Source organism: Drosophila miranda, assembly GCF_003369915.1.
Source record: "Drosophila miranda strain MSH22 chromosome Y unlocalized genomic scaffold, D.miranda_PacBio2.1 Contig_Y2_pilon, whole genome shotgun sequence".
In the NCBI taxonomy this organism is placed as follows: Eukaryota; Metazoa; Arthropoda; class Insecta; order Diptera; family Drosophilidae; genus Drosophila; species Drosophila miranda.
The window spans coordinates 4,715,686-4,732,640 of record NW_022881614.1 but is presented as its reverse complement, the minus strand read 5'-3'; the positions used below and the strand labels follow the sequence as shown (position 1 = coordinate 4,732,640).

Genomic DNA, 16,955 nt, shown 5'->3' with positions numbered 1-16,955 from the left:
TCATTTCTGATGCCATTTTCGCTATACCCACGCTATCCATATGAGGACCCATTATAGTAGAAATTCTTCCCACGCTTTTACCCAAAGAAACCCAGTCTTCCGCATCAAGACAGACGACAGTGAGACAACCAGGGCAATCGCACGACACTCTGGAAATGTCAGTGTCGTGCGTCATTTTGCAATAAAATAAATAGAAATTTGCGAAAACTATGACCCATAAATATAATTGGCGAATATAAAGGCGACTAAATCATTTTCCCCCAAGAATTTCCAAATCACAAAAAAAAGCAAACACTAAACACATAGAGAGAGAGAGAGAGAGAGAGAAGCCGGGAGATAGATAGAAGCAGAAAAATGAGACACAGATATTCCGGCTGAGAAATTTAAGCGGAAATTTTAATCAAAATCATTTACAATTTATTTCAAACAAAAAATAAATCTCTGGGCTTTGGGCTCTGGGCACTGGCTCTGGCGGTGGATGTGGATGTGCGATAAAAATAATATATAATAATATATATATATATATATATATATATATATATATATATATATATATATATATATATATATATATATATATTATATATATAATATAATACTATATACATATAAGAACGAACTATTGGAAGTATCACGGTCCGATTCTCTATATAGTACGAGAGAGTAATGGTAATGTCAGCCGAGCACGTTCAACTCGGCAGATTATCATCGGGTAATCGGGTAATTAAGTAGGTGTAGCGGTGAGGCGGAGGCATGCAAATGTTGAATTCAATTCTGGGCAATCAAGCCATGTGTGCGATCTATATAAATTTTAATTTTATTTCTTTCAATTTTTATTTTATTTTATTCGGTTTGAGATAGGCGTGGCGACAGCCGACGCGGTTGATTTCTCCCCCCGAACTCCTCTACTGCTTACAAGTAAGTTCCCAGCACTCCCGACGCTCACTGCTCGTTCTGCAACATTGTTGCGTACCCAAAACTCTGGTGTCGCTGGGCAACATCCCCTGTATAACGGCTGATCTTGTTTTTTTATATTTTTTCGATCGATTGTGTTAACTCCTCCTTCACTTAAGTGGAAGACGTCCTCGGATTCCTTTAAGCCGTCAATTAGCACTTGGAGGTCACGTTGGCGTCTGTTTCTCGGAGCCAATCCAGATATTATCGGTCTTCTTACGAGTCCTGATTCCAGTTGGTCGATGTGTCGTAAGTTTCCATACTTAACCTTTATAAGTACGGCAAGCTCGGTACGTCTTCATGGTTTGTTATGTCGAGGAATGTGGATACTGTTGATCCTGGAGACTTCCTCGCGTAGTTCTGTTTATCGATTGTATCCACTATGTCGTTTATGATGATTATGCCATCATCGATGCGTGTTACAGGTTCGAGATGGCTGGGCCGAGTTGGACAGTGCGCGATGACACCGGAGTGTAGTTGCTGCGCACAAGTTGTGTAGGGAAGTTTTTTACAGAATGTTGTTGTAAGAGTGGTAGCGCAGTTTCCGATAGCTGTAACATGGTTACCACCGTCGGCAATTTTTCGTCTTCGGCGAAGTTAATTGTGATGCCGTTGTGCTCAACAGGGTGATTACAGATTAATCTTACAGAATATTTTTTTTTTTTTTTTTTTGCAAACTAGGTAAGGGTTAGGAAAAAATTCATTATTAAATAAAACTTTGATTTTAGCTTCCTCTATTAAATCAGTAATAGTTAAATTCGTAGAGTGTTCATTAATTATTCTTCTCAAATCGTGAGAGTCTAATACGGAAGGGTTAACAATTCGTATCTTTGCAAGTGTAACTGATAACATTAATGCTTTTAATTCTGAAATAATTATTCTGTTTCTTGAAAGTAATGTCTCATTTGCGATTGTAGGAATTGGTTTCTTAACTCTTCTGTATCCTCTATTATTGTTGTATATTGAATAGTGAAGAGGAATATGAACTCATTATGAACTGATGTCTATCTTAAATTGTCCTTGTGGACCACCCTTCGTTTTATTAGGACCGTTGTCCCCAAGTCTGCCTCGATTTTATTTTCGGTGTACAAAGGTGTCAGTTTGTTTCCTAATCGTTTGTTTGCTTTTACAAGGACTGTGTCACCTACTTGAAACTGTCTATCATGTCTTACTTCATTCAGTTTTTTCATTTGTAGTTGTTGTGCTTTATGAACTCTATTCCTGATTTCCACCTCAAGTTCAGGGGAGGACGAGTGAATTACATCGACCGGACGTTTCTTCGTTACGGAGTGAACTGTGTTATTGTATTCAATAGTTGCTTGAAGTATCGTTTCCACAGTATTTGTAAGCTTCCTTTGGGCTGTTAAACATCTCGCAATGTCATTAAGGGTGCTATGGAATCTTTCGACTTGTCCATTGGAAGTACTATGAAGTGGTGGAGCATTTATAATTTGAATGTTATATTGGTTACTTAATAATGATTTTATTGTCTCGGACTTTATGGAAGTTTTCTTTTCCTGGCTTGTAGAAGGTATTTGCATGTACTCGTCTATGAGAGCTTTCCAACGTCTTATTTTTGCGTTTGGGTTGCGATCAGAAACTGCAAACGTTAGAGGCTGATGGTCTGTAAAAATATTTAAATTTTTTACTCCGTATAGATAGTTTCTGAGGTTTTTCAAAGCCCAAACTATAGCGAGCAGCTCTCTTTCGTTTGTTGCAAAGTTAAGTTCCCTATCATTTAGTGTCCTTGATATCATGGTAATTGGCTTCCCGTCTTGTGATAAGACGGCTCCCAGACCGAAGGACGAAGCATCTGTTGTTAGGTCAAATGCTTTCTTATAGTCAGGATAGAGTAACATTACGCTTTCGGATGCCAGAATCTCTTTTAGTTTATTGAATGCCGCGCACTGACTTTCGTCTAATTTGACTGGTATTTTCTTTGACTGTCCGGCGCTTACCTTGCCATTTTCGCCCTTAAGGATGTCACTTATGGGTTTAGCTATGGATGCAAAGTCTTTAATAAAACATCTATAGTAACTTGCAAGTCCAAGGAATGATCTGACGTTGAACAAAGTGGTTGGTTGTTCGTAGTTACGAATCGCTTCCACTTTATTGGGGCATGTTTTTATACCATTACTTGAGACGACAAATCCTAAGTATTCGACATTCTCCTTGAAAAAGTGCGATTTTTCGCGCGAAACTCTCATATTGGCATCGTACAGTTTGTCTAAGACCCATGCGATATGCTTGACATGGCTTTCCATGTTTTCGGAAAAAATGATTACATCATCGACATAAACATAGCAAGTTTTCCCAATTTGCTCTCTGAGCACGTCGTCAATGGCCCTCTGAAAAATACTAGGTGCATTTTTCAAGCCAAAGGGGAGTCTACAGAACTCATACTTCCCATTTGCTATGGAGAAAGCTGTTTTTTCTCTATCTTTTTCTGCAAGTAAAATCTGATGGAATCCAGATTTAAGATCTAGGGTTGTAAAGTATTTAGCTGTACCCAAGTTGGATAATATAGAAACTATATTGGGAATGGGATATTTGTCATCTGTTGTTTTTAAATTTAGTTTCCTGAAATCTATGACCAAACGTTTTTTTTTATTTCCCTGTTCATCGGTAGCTTTTTTGTCTACAACCCAAACGGGGTTGTTGTATGGTGACCGAGACGGTCGTATTATACCACCTTTCAACAAGTCTTGAGTTTCTGCATTTACGAATTCTGAAACGCCCATTGCATATGGGTACAATTTTGAATATATGGGATCTTCATTTTCTGTTCGGATAGTGACAATGATATTTGTATTATATGGGAGTGCTTCATTTGGGTCTGCGAAAACCCCTGTTCGGTTTCCTAACATCAGCTGAAACTTTTGGGATATAGTCTCAGGGACCTGTATTTCCTCGACATTTGTGAAATTTATGTTTGCACATTTTAAAAATTGGATTGTTTCGGAACCGAAGTTTGTTATTAATTTCTTATTCTTTAAGTCCAGTAGAACGTCACTCTGTTTTAATAGGTCAAGTCCAATTATACCGTCAAATGTCGTAAGGTTTGGTAGTAAAAAAAATGTTGAGTTGGTATTGAAAAGGTGCATTATACATTTTTTGTCTATGCCACTATAGCCATGGATTGACTTCACTCGGAAGGGTTTATTTACTAGGGTAATATGTTTTAGTTCTTTTAATGGTTTTATGTAGTTTTTGGAAGCTCCTGTATCTATGAGTAATTTGATTGTTCTCCCTGCTACTGTCCTTTCTATGAACGGAAGCAAGGAGTTATGTCTAAAAAATTAATCTGGTCATAATCTGAAAGGTCGTTTTCTATGCCATCAACTTCGGCGTTTGCTATAGTTTGGTAATCCTGTTCTTCCTGATCGAGTAGGGTATCTTCTACTTCTACGTGGTTAATTCTTTGTTGTTTCGGTCCCGTAAAACGTGCGCTACTATTGTTCGGTCGCTTGTTTGTTTGTCCCTGGTTGTTGTAGTCCGATTGGTTGTTTTGTTGCTGACTTTGCCACTGGTTTTGTCTCTGAGGCGCGCTATTTTGTTTATACTGAGTAGTCTGCCTAAAACGTGAGGATGTGTCCACGTCCATTGGTTGGACCTGTTCTGATTTTGGTAAAAATTCTTGTTTCCTATACTGTGGGAGTTTCCCTAGTTGTCTTTGCCTTGTGTCCGTCATTAAATTCTCTCTGCCATGCTGTCTTTGTTCAGTTCTCTGAGCTTTTTCTTCTATGCTACGGGCGTAGTTTGAAGCGAACATATATCGATCATGATTAGCCTCAACTTCTTGAGCCAATGCCAAAGCAGAGGGTAGATCTTTTGGTCTTGCCGAGAATAGAACATCACTTAAAGTCTTCTTGGTTCCTGAGATGAACACTCGTAGAGCGTCCGCTCTGTATTTCTCATTCAATGAAGAAGCTACAGTGGTTTCGTTAGTCATAATTGTTTTGTTTATAAGGAGGGTCAGTTTCTTTTCTACTTCGTCATAGTACTGTAATAATGTCAAATTTCCCTGCCGGAGCGTTGACATCTCTTGTTCAATTAAGTATATTGGTCGTTTGTCTGCGTACGTAAAGTCTAGTCGATCTATAATGGCTTTAAAATTAAGGGGAGTGTCGAAAGAAGAGAGTACCATATCAGCTGAGTTCTTAACTTTGTTTCTCAGTATTCCTAAAGCTTGATAATGTTTTGAGCTACCGTCAAATTTCTCATAAACTTTGTATGCGGTATGCGCAGCCTTCCTCCATGAGACATAGGTTTCATTCTTTCCCTCAAAGTCGGGCAGGGATTTCATAATATCAAGAGTCTCATTACACACAACGTCTGTTCTTATCTCTGCATCCTTGTACGCCACCACTTGAGGAGCGTTAATTTGTACACTATTTAAGCTCTCCTGAATACCCTGTAGTTTTGAAGTGAAGCTCTGTTCCTGTACGGCTAGTGCGCTTGAAACCGCGGCCTCTATCATGAGTCTGAGCTGCTCGTTTGATATATTCATTTCTAAATTTATGTTCTCTATTACGTCTTCCTGATAATTTGTTCCTTTTAGTTTCTGAAATTCTTTTACCAAATCTTGTACTTCCTTATCACTCATAACCTAAACAAAAAATGCACCTGTTTTTATTTATTTCACTATCAATCAACTTGCAAGACTAAATTGTGTTTTATTTGGGGGGTTTTTTTTTTTTTTTTTTAATGAACACTCTACTCACATGTTCTTTGTCATAAACTATGTTAGTATAGCTGCTTCTTGATGTCTTCTTGTTGGTAGGTGTATGGTGGTGTATGGTGGACGGTTTATGGGGTATAGTGTACAATTTATGGTGTATGGTAGTATGGTGTCTTCTTTGTCTTCCAGATGCTGCTGGATTTATACTATGTTAGTATAGCTGCTTCTTGATGTCTGCTTGTTGGTAGGTGTATGGTGGTTTATGGTGTATGGTGTATGGCAGTATGGTGTCTTCTTTGTCTTCCAGATGCTGCTGGATCTGTTTTTTTTTTTTACTGCTCACTGCTCGTTCTGCAACATTGTTGCGTACCCAAAACTCTGGTGTCGCTGGGCAACATCCCCTGTATAACGGCTGATCTTGTTTTTATATATTTTTTCGATCGATTGTGTTAACTTATATATACATATATGTATATGTATATACCTACGAGTATACATACATATGCCCAAGCATACATATCTCTGAGTCCAGCATTAACACTGTCCAAGGCGGCGGCATTAACAAGATTGTGTTTCCTTTGATTGGGTTCTGAATGCGCGCCAAGACATCAGCTCATGCACTGCTAAAAACGACAGGTTATCGCAGAACCTGCACATAGTCGCCATATCAGCATAATCTCCATAGAACCAATCAGCACTTTTGGATGAGCGTAATATTCAACACTCACCTCACTATTTATATTGTCCTTGAGGAATATTTCGCGCAGTGTATTCGGGTCTGCTGATTCTATTTAGTTTAATGCTCATTTAGTGCGAGTCTTAGAAAAGCCTGTGGCGACCATTAATTGCAACTCACAACGTTCCCCCTCGTTAGCTTTGTTTTGATTGTGGATGCCACCTTTTTTGCACGATTTCTTTTTGAAATTTATTTCTGTTTTGTTTTTTATATGATTTCTGGCTTTGCTTTCACCTCGAACCCCAAGCCCCCAGAGTGTTTCGTTTGGCAATCATCCACCATCCCAAAAATCCACACACGCGAAACGTACAAAAATGTTTGCGGCTCTTGCGAAATTGAAACGGGGCGATAAGAGACGAGACGAGACGGGACTGGACGGGATGGGATGGGGGCAACAATGTTTGCCAAATCTCCGATTGTGCAACGTCTAATCCGCGTAATACTTGATCCAGGGCCCGGGACCCGGGACCCGGGAACCGGAAGCCAAAACCCCGAAACCCCAAAACCGGACGGACCCCGCTTCAACTCTCGATGGCGGCCTCCATCTCCAGCTGGGCCTCGATGATGTCCGCATGCTGCCGCACCATATGATTGTTGAGATTGCCCACACTCTGGTAGCACTTGTCGCAGTAATCGCAGCCGTAGGGCTTCTCCCCCGTGTGCACCAGAATGTGGGAGCTGAGGTGGCCGCGCGTGAAGAACGACTTCTCGCAGCGATCGCACTTGAAGGGCCGCTCCATGTGCGGAGTCCTCTTGTGTCCTCTAGGCTGCCCACCTCCCGCTCCAGACACTCGAGGACATCGTCCAGGGCCAGGGCGTCGCCGGCGGCCACCGTGTGCTGCCACTGCTCGTGGCGGGTGCGGAGCACCAGCTCGGAGTGCTCGCACTCCCGCTGGAAGTTGCGGGCATCGAGCAGCCGTCGCAGGCACAGATCACAGATGACATCGGTGAGGCCGTCGCCGGCATCCAGCCGCAGAGTGGGCGCCAGCGCCTTCAACTCTGCGAGCAGGTGGTCGTCGTGGATGTGGCGGTAGAGCGGCGGCTGCTCCAGCAGGCAGCAACGGCAGATCAGGGGTTGCTTCAGCAGCGAGAACATAATACTTGGGAGGGAGCGTCTGCTCGGCTCGCCGGTTGCGGGACGTCTGAGAGCAGACGACGAGAGCGATAAGACGGCGTCGCAGTGGCTGTGGATGGGGCACATGCAGGGGGGCGGGTGATCTCAAGAGACCCGGAGATATAGACAAGCAGACAGGAGGAGAAGGCGGGGAAAGAGCCGGAGGCACCACGGAGGGAGATTCGCTAATTTGCAGTTTGTGGCTTACTAATTGAATAGCATCCATGGACGCATGTGCGTCCCTGAACCGCGATAAGGAGCCCACCATTATCTCAACGTTATTTTTGGGTGGTCCGTCCGCCGCTCTCTTCTCCCGCACCTTCCTCTCGGGCGAGCACCAATCATCCCCAAATAGATTGCTCTTATCGCCGCCCTACTGAGATCTGCGGCTCATTGCGGATTCCACATCTTTCAGTTGTTGTATTCACCCTGGACTTTCGACGCGCAAAACGGCCCCAAGGACTGGTTTAAATGATTGGCCACCCAAAGGAATAAATTCTGCGTTTCCCTAAGATTCGATTGATGTGAAAATTTAGTGGAAATTCCCTCAAAGTAAAGGGTTTCCCATAATCGCAAGAAGAAGCTGGGGAAACACACACATTTCTATTGGGGAATGATCTCATTGTCTGTTGGGGAATCAAAGGTTCATTTTTACTTGGGACTCCAGAGTGTGTACAATCAGATCGATGTATATATTCTTTTTATGAGTTCTCTGGGAAATCAGGTTAGGGCGCAACTAAAGATCAAAAGTGAACTGCCTACAGATAGGATATATCCTTATATACTTGAACAAAAAATAAGTTTATAAAAGATCCAACAAGGTTATCATTCTTAGTGATCTTTGAGGCTTGGAACAAAAAAGAATAACCCTGATATTGGATAGGCTTCAATCACAAATGATGTGAATAATACTAGTTCTTGTGCGATCGTAGAGATTCTGCACTCAGGCATAGCTTGAACAAAACTCATCTTATAATAGATTATATGTAAGTGATCCTTCTTTGTGATATTCGAGCCTTGAAAGGCTAAGCTTCTGCAGAGTGTTTTATGTACAAATCTAAAGAAACTCCTCTGCAAACATATGAACAATAAAATACAAGGGTATACAAAAACTTTCCACAAGATCTTCATTCTTGGCCTCCACACATGTGAACCGAACCTCATCGCTGGCAGTGCAGTACGTGTCGGCCGGGATAGCCCTCCCCGAAAAACGGCGCTTTATTGATTAATTGAGATCGGATTTTCAGAGCCTAAGCATCCACCATATTGGATAGCCGTTCGCTGAGCTGCAGCTGGGTCTTGATCATCGAGGAGAGTGTCATCGACATGAGGACGTCGCGCATATTGTTGTTGAGCATGTGACGGAAGCGCTCCGCCTCCACCATCGGCACCGAGGTCAAAACATCGTGCAGGGCACGGCCCACGGTGTTGTCGGGGCGACGCTTGCGGTTGAGGATATCGTTGATGTAGCGCAGCACCAGATCGAGCTTCTGCTGGATGTCCTTGGTGGCGTCCACCACTTGCACGAATTCTGGCAATAGGCGGCCCGCCTCCTTGGGCGGCTGTGCGCACTGCCTCCCCATGTGGCGCATGGCCACAATATCCGGCGATCCGAAGTAGATATCCATCGGCAGCAGCGAGAACATCAGGCCCTTGGTGCCCCGGGCACGCCCGTCGCTACGGGACAGAAGATGCGCGTGTTCATGCGCTGGCCCCGCAGCGAGGTGTCCATCAGCAGATGCAGCGGCTGCCCGCTGTGGCACTGACGCGCGTAGTATTCGTGCAGCTCCACTGCTGCGGCCGAGACGGCTTTGCCGGTGCTGAACCAGCCCACAACCTTCTCCTGCGGATAGGCGATCTGCGCCAGCTCCAGCATATCGTTGTCGTACTTCAGATCTAGGTCGATGTGGCAGTTGTTGTCCCCGTGCATGCGGTGCACCACGCTGAAGCAATTGGTGATCTCTATGCGGCCTGTTTTGCCCGCGACGGGGCCCAACAAAGTTCCCAGCACCTGATCGAAAAGACATTAAGAAACGTATAGAACACTCTTTGCAGTGCGGCAAAAGCATTACCTCTGGGACGTCTTTGGCGCGACGCTCGTAGGCATCGATAATCTGGAACAGCACCAGAGGGTGCAGCAGGACCTTGGCCTGCAGATTAAAGTTCGAAAGCGACATAATAGAGGAGGATTACACTGTATTTTCGATGTTACAAATGAAGAAAATGGCTAGCATGGGCTGTGAGCGAAATTTCTGGAAAAGTCAAATTTGTGTGAACTTGGCTGCGCTTGAGCACTGTTTTCCGTGCTTTTGCAACACTAGTCGTTAAAAGCAGAAAAGTTTGCCAAAAGGAAATGCGGAAAGTGAACATGAAATCAGCTGGAATTCGGATATATAAAAAGGAAGCTGAAATTTTTCCTCTATTAATACGATTATGAACTTGAACCGCAATCATAAATATCATAAGATCTTAATCGCAACAAAATATACGCAATTAATGGTCGCCACAGACTTTTCTAAGACTTGCACTAAATGAGCATTAAACTAAATAGAATCAGCAGACCCGAATACACTGCGCGAAATATTCCTCAAGGACAATATAAATAGTGAGGTGAGTGTTGAATATTACGCTCATCCAAAAGTGCTGATTGGTTCTATGGAGATTATGCTGATATGGCGACTATGTGCAGGTTCTGCGATAACCTGTCGTTTTTAGCAGTGCATGAGCTGATGTCTTGGCGCGCATTCAGAACCCAATCAAAGGAAACACAATCTTGTTAATGCCGCCGCCTTGGACAGTGTTAATGCTGGACTCAGAGATATGTATGCTTGGGCATATGTATGTATACTCGTAGGTATATACATATACATATATGTATTGTGTTTGTGTTTGTATTGTGTTTCCTTTGATTGGGTTCTGAATGCGCGCCAAGACATCAGCTCATGCACTGCTAAAAACGACAGGTTATCGCAGAACCTGCACATAGTCGCCATATCAGCATAATCTCCATAGAACCAATCAGCACTTTTGGATGAGCGTAATATTCAACACTCACCTCACTATTTATATTGTCCTTGAGGAATGTTTCGCGCAGTGTATTCGGGTCTGCTGATTCTATTTAGTTTAATGCTCATTTAGTGCGAGTCTTAGAAAAGCCTGTGGCGACCATTAATTGCGTATATTTTGTTGCGATTAAGATCTTATGATATTTATGATTGCGGTTCAAGTTCATAATCGTATTAATAGAGGAAAAATTTCAGCTTCCTTTTTATATATCCGAATTCCAGCTGATTTCATGTTCACTTTCCGCATTTCCTTTTGGCAAACTTTTCTGCTTTTAACGACTAGTGTTGCAAAAGCACGGAAAACAGTGCTCAAGCGCAGCCAAGTTCACACAAATTTGACTTTTTCCAGGAATTTCGCTCACAGCCCATGCTAGCCATTTTCTTCATTTGTAACATCGAAAATACAGTGTAATCCTCCTCTATTATGTCGCTTTCGAACTTTAATCTGCAGGCCAAGGTCCTGCTGCACCCTCTGGTGCTGTTCCAGATTATCGATGCCTACGAGCGTCGCGCCAAAGACGTCCCAGAGGTAATGCTTTTGCCGCACTGCAAAGAGTGTTCTATACGTTTCTTAATGTCTTTTCGATCAGGTGCTGGGAACTTTGTTGGGCACCGTCGCGGGCAAAACAGGCCGCATAGAGATCACCAATTGCTTCAGCGTGGTGCACCGCATGCACGGGGACAACAACTGCCACATCGACCTAGATCTGAAGTACGACAACGATATGCTGGAGCTGGCGCAGATCGCCTATCCGCAGGAGAAGGTTGTGGGCTGGTTCAGCACCGGCAAGGCCGTCTCGGCCGCAGCAGTGGAGCTGCACGAATACTACGCGCGTCAGTGCCACAGCGGGCAGCCGCTGCATCTGCTGATGGACACCTCGCTGCGGGGCCAGCGCATGAACACGCGCATCTTCTGTCCCGTAGCGACGGGCGTGCCAGGGGGCACCAAGGGCCTGATGTTCTCGCTGCTGCCGATGGATATCTACTTCGGATCGCCGGATATTGTGGCCATGCGCCACATGGGGAGGCAGTGCGCACAGCCGCCCAAGGAGGCGGGCCGCCTATTGCCAGAATTCGTGCAAGTGGTGGACGCCACCAAGGACATCCAGCAGAAGCTCGATCTGGTGCTGCGCTACATCAACGATATCCTCAACCGCAAGCGTCGCCCCGACAACACCGTGGGCCGTGCCCTGCACGATGTTTTGACCTCGGTGCCGATGGTGGAGGCGGAGCGCTTCCGTCACATGCTCAACAACAATATGCGCGACGTCCTCATGTCGATGACACTCTCCTCGATGATCAAGACCCAGCTGCAGCTCAGCGAACGGCTATCCAATATGGTGGATGCTTAGGCTCTGAAAATCCGATCTCAATTAATCAATAAAGCGCCGTTTTTCGGGGAGGGCTATCCCGGCCGACACGTACTGCACTGCCAGCGATGAGGTTCGGTTCACATGTGTGGAGGCCAAGAATGAAGATCTTGTGGAAAGTTTTTGTATACCCTTGTATTTTATTGTTCATATGTTTGCAGAGGAGTTTCTTTAGATTTGTACATAAAACACTCTGCAGAAGCTTAGCCTTTCAAGGCTCGAATATCACAAAGAAGGATCACTTACATATAATCTATTATAAGATGAGTTTTGTTCAAGCTATGCCTGAGTGCAGAATCTCTACGATCGCACAAGAACTAGTATTATTCACATCATTTGTGATTGAAGCCTATCCAATATCAGGGTTATTCTTTTTGTTCCAAGCCTCAAAGATCACTAAGAATGATAACCTTGTTGGATCTTTTATAAACTTATTTTTTGTTCAAGTATATAAGGATATATCCTATCTGTAGGCAGTTCACTTTTGATCTTTAGTTGCGCCCTAACCTGATTTCCCAGAGAACTCATAAAAAGAATATATACATCGATCTGATTGTACACACTCTGGAGTCCCAAGTAAAAATGAACCTTTGATTCCCCAACAGACAATGAGATCATTCCCCAATAGAAATGTGTGTGTTTCCCCAGCTTCTTCTTGCGATTATGGGAAACCCTTTACTTTGAGGGAATTTCCACTAAATTTTCACATCAATCGAATCTTAGGGAAACGCAGAATTTAGTCCTTTGGGTGGCCAATCATTTAAACCAGTCCTTGGGGCCGTTTTGCGCGTCGAAAGTCCAGGGTGAATACAACAACTGAAAGATGTGGAATCCGCAATGAGCCGCAGATCTCAGTAGGGCGGCGATAAGAGCAATCTATTTGGGGATGATTGGTGCTCGCCCGAGAGGAAGGTGCGGGAGGAGAGAGCGGCGGACGGACCACCCAAATATAACGTTGAGATAATGGTGGGCTCCTTATCGCGGTTCAGGGACGCACATGCGTCCATGGATGCTATTCAATTAGTAAGCCACAAACTGCAAATTAGCGAATCTCCCTCCGTGGTGCCTCCGGCTCTTTCCCCGCCTTCTCCTCCTGTCTGCTTGTCTATATCTCCGGGTCTCTTGAGATCACCCGCCCCCCTGCATGTGCCCCATCCACAGCCACTGCGACGCCGTCTTATCGCTCTCGTCGTCTGCTCTCAGACGTCCCGCAACCGGCGAGCCGAGCAGACGCTCCCTCCCAAGTATTATGTTCTCGCTGCTGAAGCAACCCCTGATCTGCCGTTGCTGCCTGCTGGAGCAGCCGCCGCTCTACCGCCACATCCACGACGACCACCTGCTCGCAGAGTTGAAGGCGCTGGCGCCCACTCTGCGGCTGGATGCCGGCGACGGCCTCACCGATGTCATCTGTGATCTGTGCCTGCGACGGCTGCTCGATGCCCGCAACTTCCAGCGGGAGTGCGAGCACTCCGAGCTGGTGCTCCGCACCCGCCACGAGCAGTGGCCCTGGACGATGTCCTCGAGTGTCTGGAGCGGGAGGTGGGCAGCCTAGAGGACACAATGATGCCGGTGCTGCAGGGCAAACCGGTGGCCTATGTGGCGCCCCTGATGGAAACCGTGGATTTCGGTGAGTTGTGCAGAGGTCTTGCGGAATGACTGATTGCCTGATGAGTCCCCTCCCCTCTAGATACCCTGGAGTTCCAGGAGAGCCTCTCGAGTCCGTATGAGGCTCCCATTCTCTGGGATGCCGATGCCGGGCCGGTGAACACGCCCCTCCACCAACCAGAGTCGGACTCCGGCACCCTCCTTCAACTCGAGACGGAAACAGCCGAACACCTTGAGGCTCCACACGCAGTACCAGAACCAGAGATGCCCCTGGCGAAGCCCCAGCCACCCAAAGCCATGCCCAAGCGGAAGCGATCGAAATCCTCTCCTGCTGCTGTCAGCTCCCCGGAATCCCCGCGGTCCCTCCATCCCTGCACGGAGTGCGAGAAGTTCACTCGGAATTTCCAGCTGAAACTGCACATGATCGCCGTGCACGGTATGGGGGAGCTGCTGTACCAGTGCGAGGAGTGCCACAAGAGCTTCGCGAGTCGCCACAGCCTGCGGTACCATGTGAAGTCCGTGCACTCCACCGAGCGACCCTTCAGCTGCGATCACTGCGAGCGGAAGTTCGTCCTGCGCACCCAGCTGAGCTCCACCTGCGCACCCACACGGGCGAGTCGAAGCCCCGGATCTTTGCCTGCTCCAAGTGCACCAAGACGTGGCCGACCAAGTCGGATCGGAGGACCCATATGCGCTCGCACGATCCGCACATGGAGCGGCCCTTCAAGTGCGATCGCTGCGAGAAGTCGTTCTTCACGCGCGGCCACCTTAGCTCCCACATTCTGGTGCACACGGGGGAGAAGCCCTACGGCTGCGATTACTGCGACAAGTGCTACCAGAGTGTGGGCAATCTCAACAATCATATGGTGCGGCAGCATGCGGATATCATCGAGGCCCAGCTGGAGATGGAGGCCGCCATCGAGAGTTGAAGCGGGGTCCGTCCGGTTTTGGGGTTTCGGGGTTTTGGCTTCCGGTTCCCGGGTCCCGGGCCCTGGATCAAGTATTACGCGGATTAGACGTTGCACAATCGGAGATTTGGCAAACATTGTTGCCCCCATCCCATCCCGTCCAGTCCCGTCTCGTCTCGTCTCTTATCGCCCCGTTTCAATGTCGCAAGAGCCGCAAACATTTTAGTACGTTTCGCGTGTGTGGATTTTTGGGATGTTGGATGATTGCCAAACGAAACACTCTGGGGGCTGGGGTTCGAGGTGAAAGCGAAGCCAGAAATCATATAAAAAACAAAACAGAAATAAATTTCAAAAAGAAATCGTGCAAAAAAGGTGGCATCCACAATCAAAACAAAGCTAACGAGGGGGAACGTTGTGAGTTGCTGCGGACACCGCAACTCTACAGTTATACCCGATCCTAAGTCAGTATGGCTCTCCTCCGGCAGACGCCGCTAATATTAAACGACACGACAAAGAGTGCGTGCGAGAGAGACAGAAAATCAGTCTGAGCGTGACGTCGGGCGCTGCGTAGCCACTGCTAATTGATTTGTTGCTTTTGGCTATACAAATTATCCGATCAGATCCAGATTCCGCAACCGGATATATATGTTCATTCTCTATGATTCTGCGTTTTTAGTTTTCTCGAATGTGCAATATTGTGGATGCAAAAGATTTTCGTCTTTTGTGAGGGCGGAAGGGGGTTGGGCGAAATTTTGAGATATACGTTTTATAGTGAGATCTAACAGAAGTGTGGATACCAAATTTGGTTACTCTAGCTTTAATAGTTTCTGAGATTTGTGGATGCCCCAGATTTCCGTCCTTTACGCGGGCGGTAGGGGGTGTGGCGAAATTTTGACACAAAACGGTCAAGGTCCGATATCACAGGAGTGTGGATACCAAATTTGGTTGATCTGGCTCTTATGGGTTCTGAGATCCTTGAACTCATATTTTGCAATTGGCAAAACTGACCATGAAACCTGGGTGTTAGAGAGAGACAGAGGGAGAAAGAATGTAATTGTTTTCTTGATTCTGGCTATAATAATTATACGATCTGGTTCAGATTTTGCACTCTAGAAGATATAGTCATCCTCTACGATTTTTCTCTACAGTTTTCTCGTATCTCTGAATTTGTGGATGCCACAGATTTTCGCCCTTTGTGGGGGCGGAAGTGGGCGGGGCAAAGTTTTGAAATATACTTGTAGCAGTGACATATCACAGAAATCCGGATATAAAACGTCGTTGCTCTAGCTCTTATAGCCTTTGAGCACTAGGCGCTGATAGGGACAGACAGACGGACGGACGGACAGACGGACAGACAGACAGGGCTCAATCGACTCGGCTATTGATGCTGCTCAAGAATATATATACTTTATGGGGTCGGAAACGATTCCTTCTGGACGTTACACACATCCACTTTCACCACAAATCTAATATACCCCAATACTCATTTTGAGTATCGGGTATAAAAACAGGTAGAAACCATTTCGAAACCCTCTCTCCTGATAATCCCTCTACAAACATTCAAAAGGTTATTTTGGATATTTCTCTATTCTCTCAAATATTTATTAAAGGATTCAACACTAATGTCGAGTCTTATAAAACCAACCCAACCCCCGTATAGGGCTTATCGCCTTATCACCTCCCTCTCCCTCTATAACCAAGAGCCCCCCGTCTGTCTATCGACCCGTGTGTCTACAGCCAATAAATACAACAATCAAATATGTACACAAATCATTAATAAAGTTAAGCAGAGGCGAGAGATAGAGATAGAGAGAGAGAGAGAGAGAGAGAGATCCGGGTGCCAACCGAAGGGTCGATCCAAAGGCAGATTGTAAAAAAAAGCGCAAGTAAAATACCAGTATTTCCAGAACGTTCAAAACTGATGAATTTCCTGTAGAGTTTGTGTACAAATTAACCCAGAAACTCTGACTTTGAATTGGAGAAAAAGTAGAGGTCTTCAGCAGAAGATCGTAGATCTAGAGCCAACCAATTTCATCCATCATCCACCTTTCTCTTTCTCGCTGCGTCCGCGACGCTTACGCTTTGGGGTCATCCTTCGGCTGTCGCTGCTGCTCCTTCATGGGACAGTTTACGGGCAATCGGGTCCCAGTCCTCGCCCAATGAGGCCACACTCTAAACAGGGATTTATTTCGATGCTAGAACGTAATCAACCCAAATTCCTGTGCCATCGCCCTGCGCCGACATTTCCGACTTGCTTGTTGACTTTTTTATTGATTGGCCAAAAGCCCAGTTGCCACGGACACGCCCGCCAATGCCACCCCTAGGCACAGGCCCCCCCCCCCCCCCCTTCTGACAGTTTTAGAGGTTCTTTAAGGGGGATATTTCTGTCTGATTATGGCCTTCAACAGAATGCGGAAATTACCAACGTAAATAAGCTAATTCGGAAAGTGAAAGGAGTATGTGTGGCATGCAACACAAAGCAGGGTAACTAAACAAGGACAAAGGCAAGCGAAAGCACACGG

At 45.6% G+C, this 16,955-nt stretch overlaps 3 protein-coding genes and 1 pseudogene across 3 annotated transcripts; 2 read left to right on the top strand and 2 right to left on the bottom strand.

Moving 5' to 3' along the window:
• Positions 1–8,735: 8,735 nt before the first annotated feature.
• LOC117192933 (eukaryotic translation initiation factor 3 subunit F-2-like) lies at positions 8,736–9,131 on the bottom strand. Its single transcript, XM_033397663.1, has one exon. It carries the CDS (start codon positions 9,129–9,131, stop codon positions 8,736–8,738), a length of 396 nt encoding a protein of 131 aa, XP_033253554.1.
• On the bottom strand, positions 9,038–9,780 carry LOC117193056 (eukaryotic translation initiation factor 3 subunit F-2-like). The gene is made up of 2 exons (XM_033397789.1): positions 9,558–9,780; positions 9,038–9,496 (listed from the first exon to the last, which is right to left on the bottom strand). Exons 1-2 carry the CDS (start codon positions 9,660–9,662, stop codon positions 9,131–9,133), a joined length of 471 nt encoding a protein of 156 aa, XP_033253680.1. The 5' UTR covers positions 9,663–9,780; the 3' UTR covers positions 9,038–9,130.
• Positions 9,781–10,875: 1,095 nt separating this feature from the next.
• LOC117193055 (eukaryotic translation initiation factor 3 subunit F-2-like) lies at positions 10,876–12,176 on the top strand. Its single transcript, XM_033397788.1, has 2 exons — positions 10,876–11,079; positions 11,141–12,176. Exons 1-2 carry the CDS (start codon positions 10,975–10,977, stop codon positions 11,900–11,902), a joined length of 867 nt encoding a protein of 288 aa, XP_033253679.1. The 5' UTR covers positions 10,876–10,974; the 3' UTR covers positions 11,903–12,176.
• Positions 12,177–13,109: 933 nt separating this feature from the next.
• On the top strand, positions 13,110–14,542 carry LOC117193054 (annotated as a pseudogene).
• The last annotated feature ends 2,413 nt before the right edge of the window (positions 14,543–16,955 follow it).

Bases quoted from the DNA above. Each gene is read 5' to 3' on its own strand.
- LOC117193055 (XM_033397788.1), top strand. From the start codon at position 10,975: ATGTCGCTTTCGAACTTTAATCTGCAGGCCAAGGTCCTGCTGCACCCT. The intron at 11,080-11,140 runs GTAATGCTTTTG...CTTTTCGATCAG, and splicing joins GCGCCAAAGACGTCCCAGAG to GTGCTGGGAACTTTGTTGGG.
- LOC117193056 (XM_033397789.1), bottom strand. From the start codon at position 9,662: ATGTCGCTTTCGAACTTTAATCTGCAGGCCAAGGTCCTGCTGCACCCT. The intron at 9,497-9,557 runs GTAATGCTTTTG...CTTTTCGATCAG, and splicing joins GCGCCAAAGACGTCCCAGAG to GTGCTGGGAACTTTGTTGGG.
- LOC117192933 (XM_033397663.1), bottom strand. From the start codon at position 9,131: ATGTTCTCGCTGCTGCCGATGGATATCTACTTCGGATCGCCGGATATT.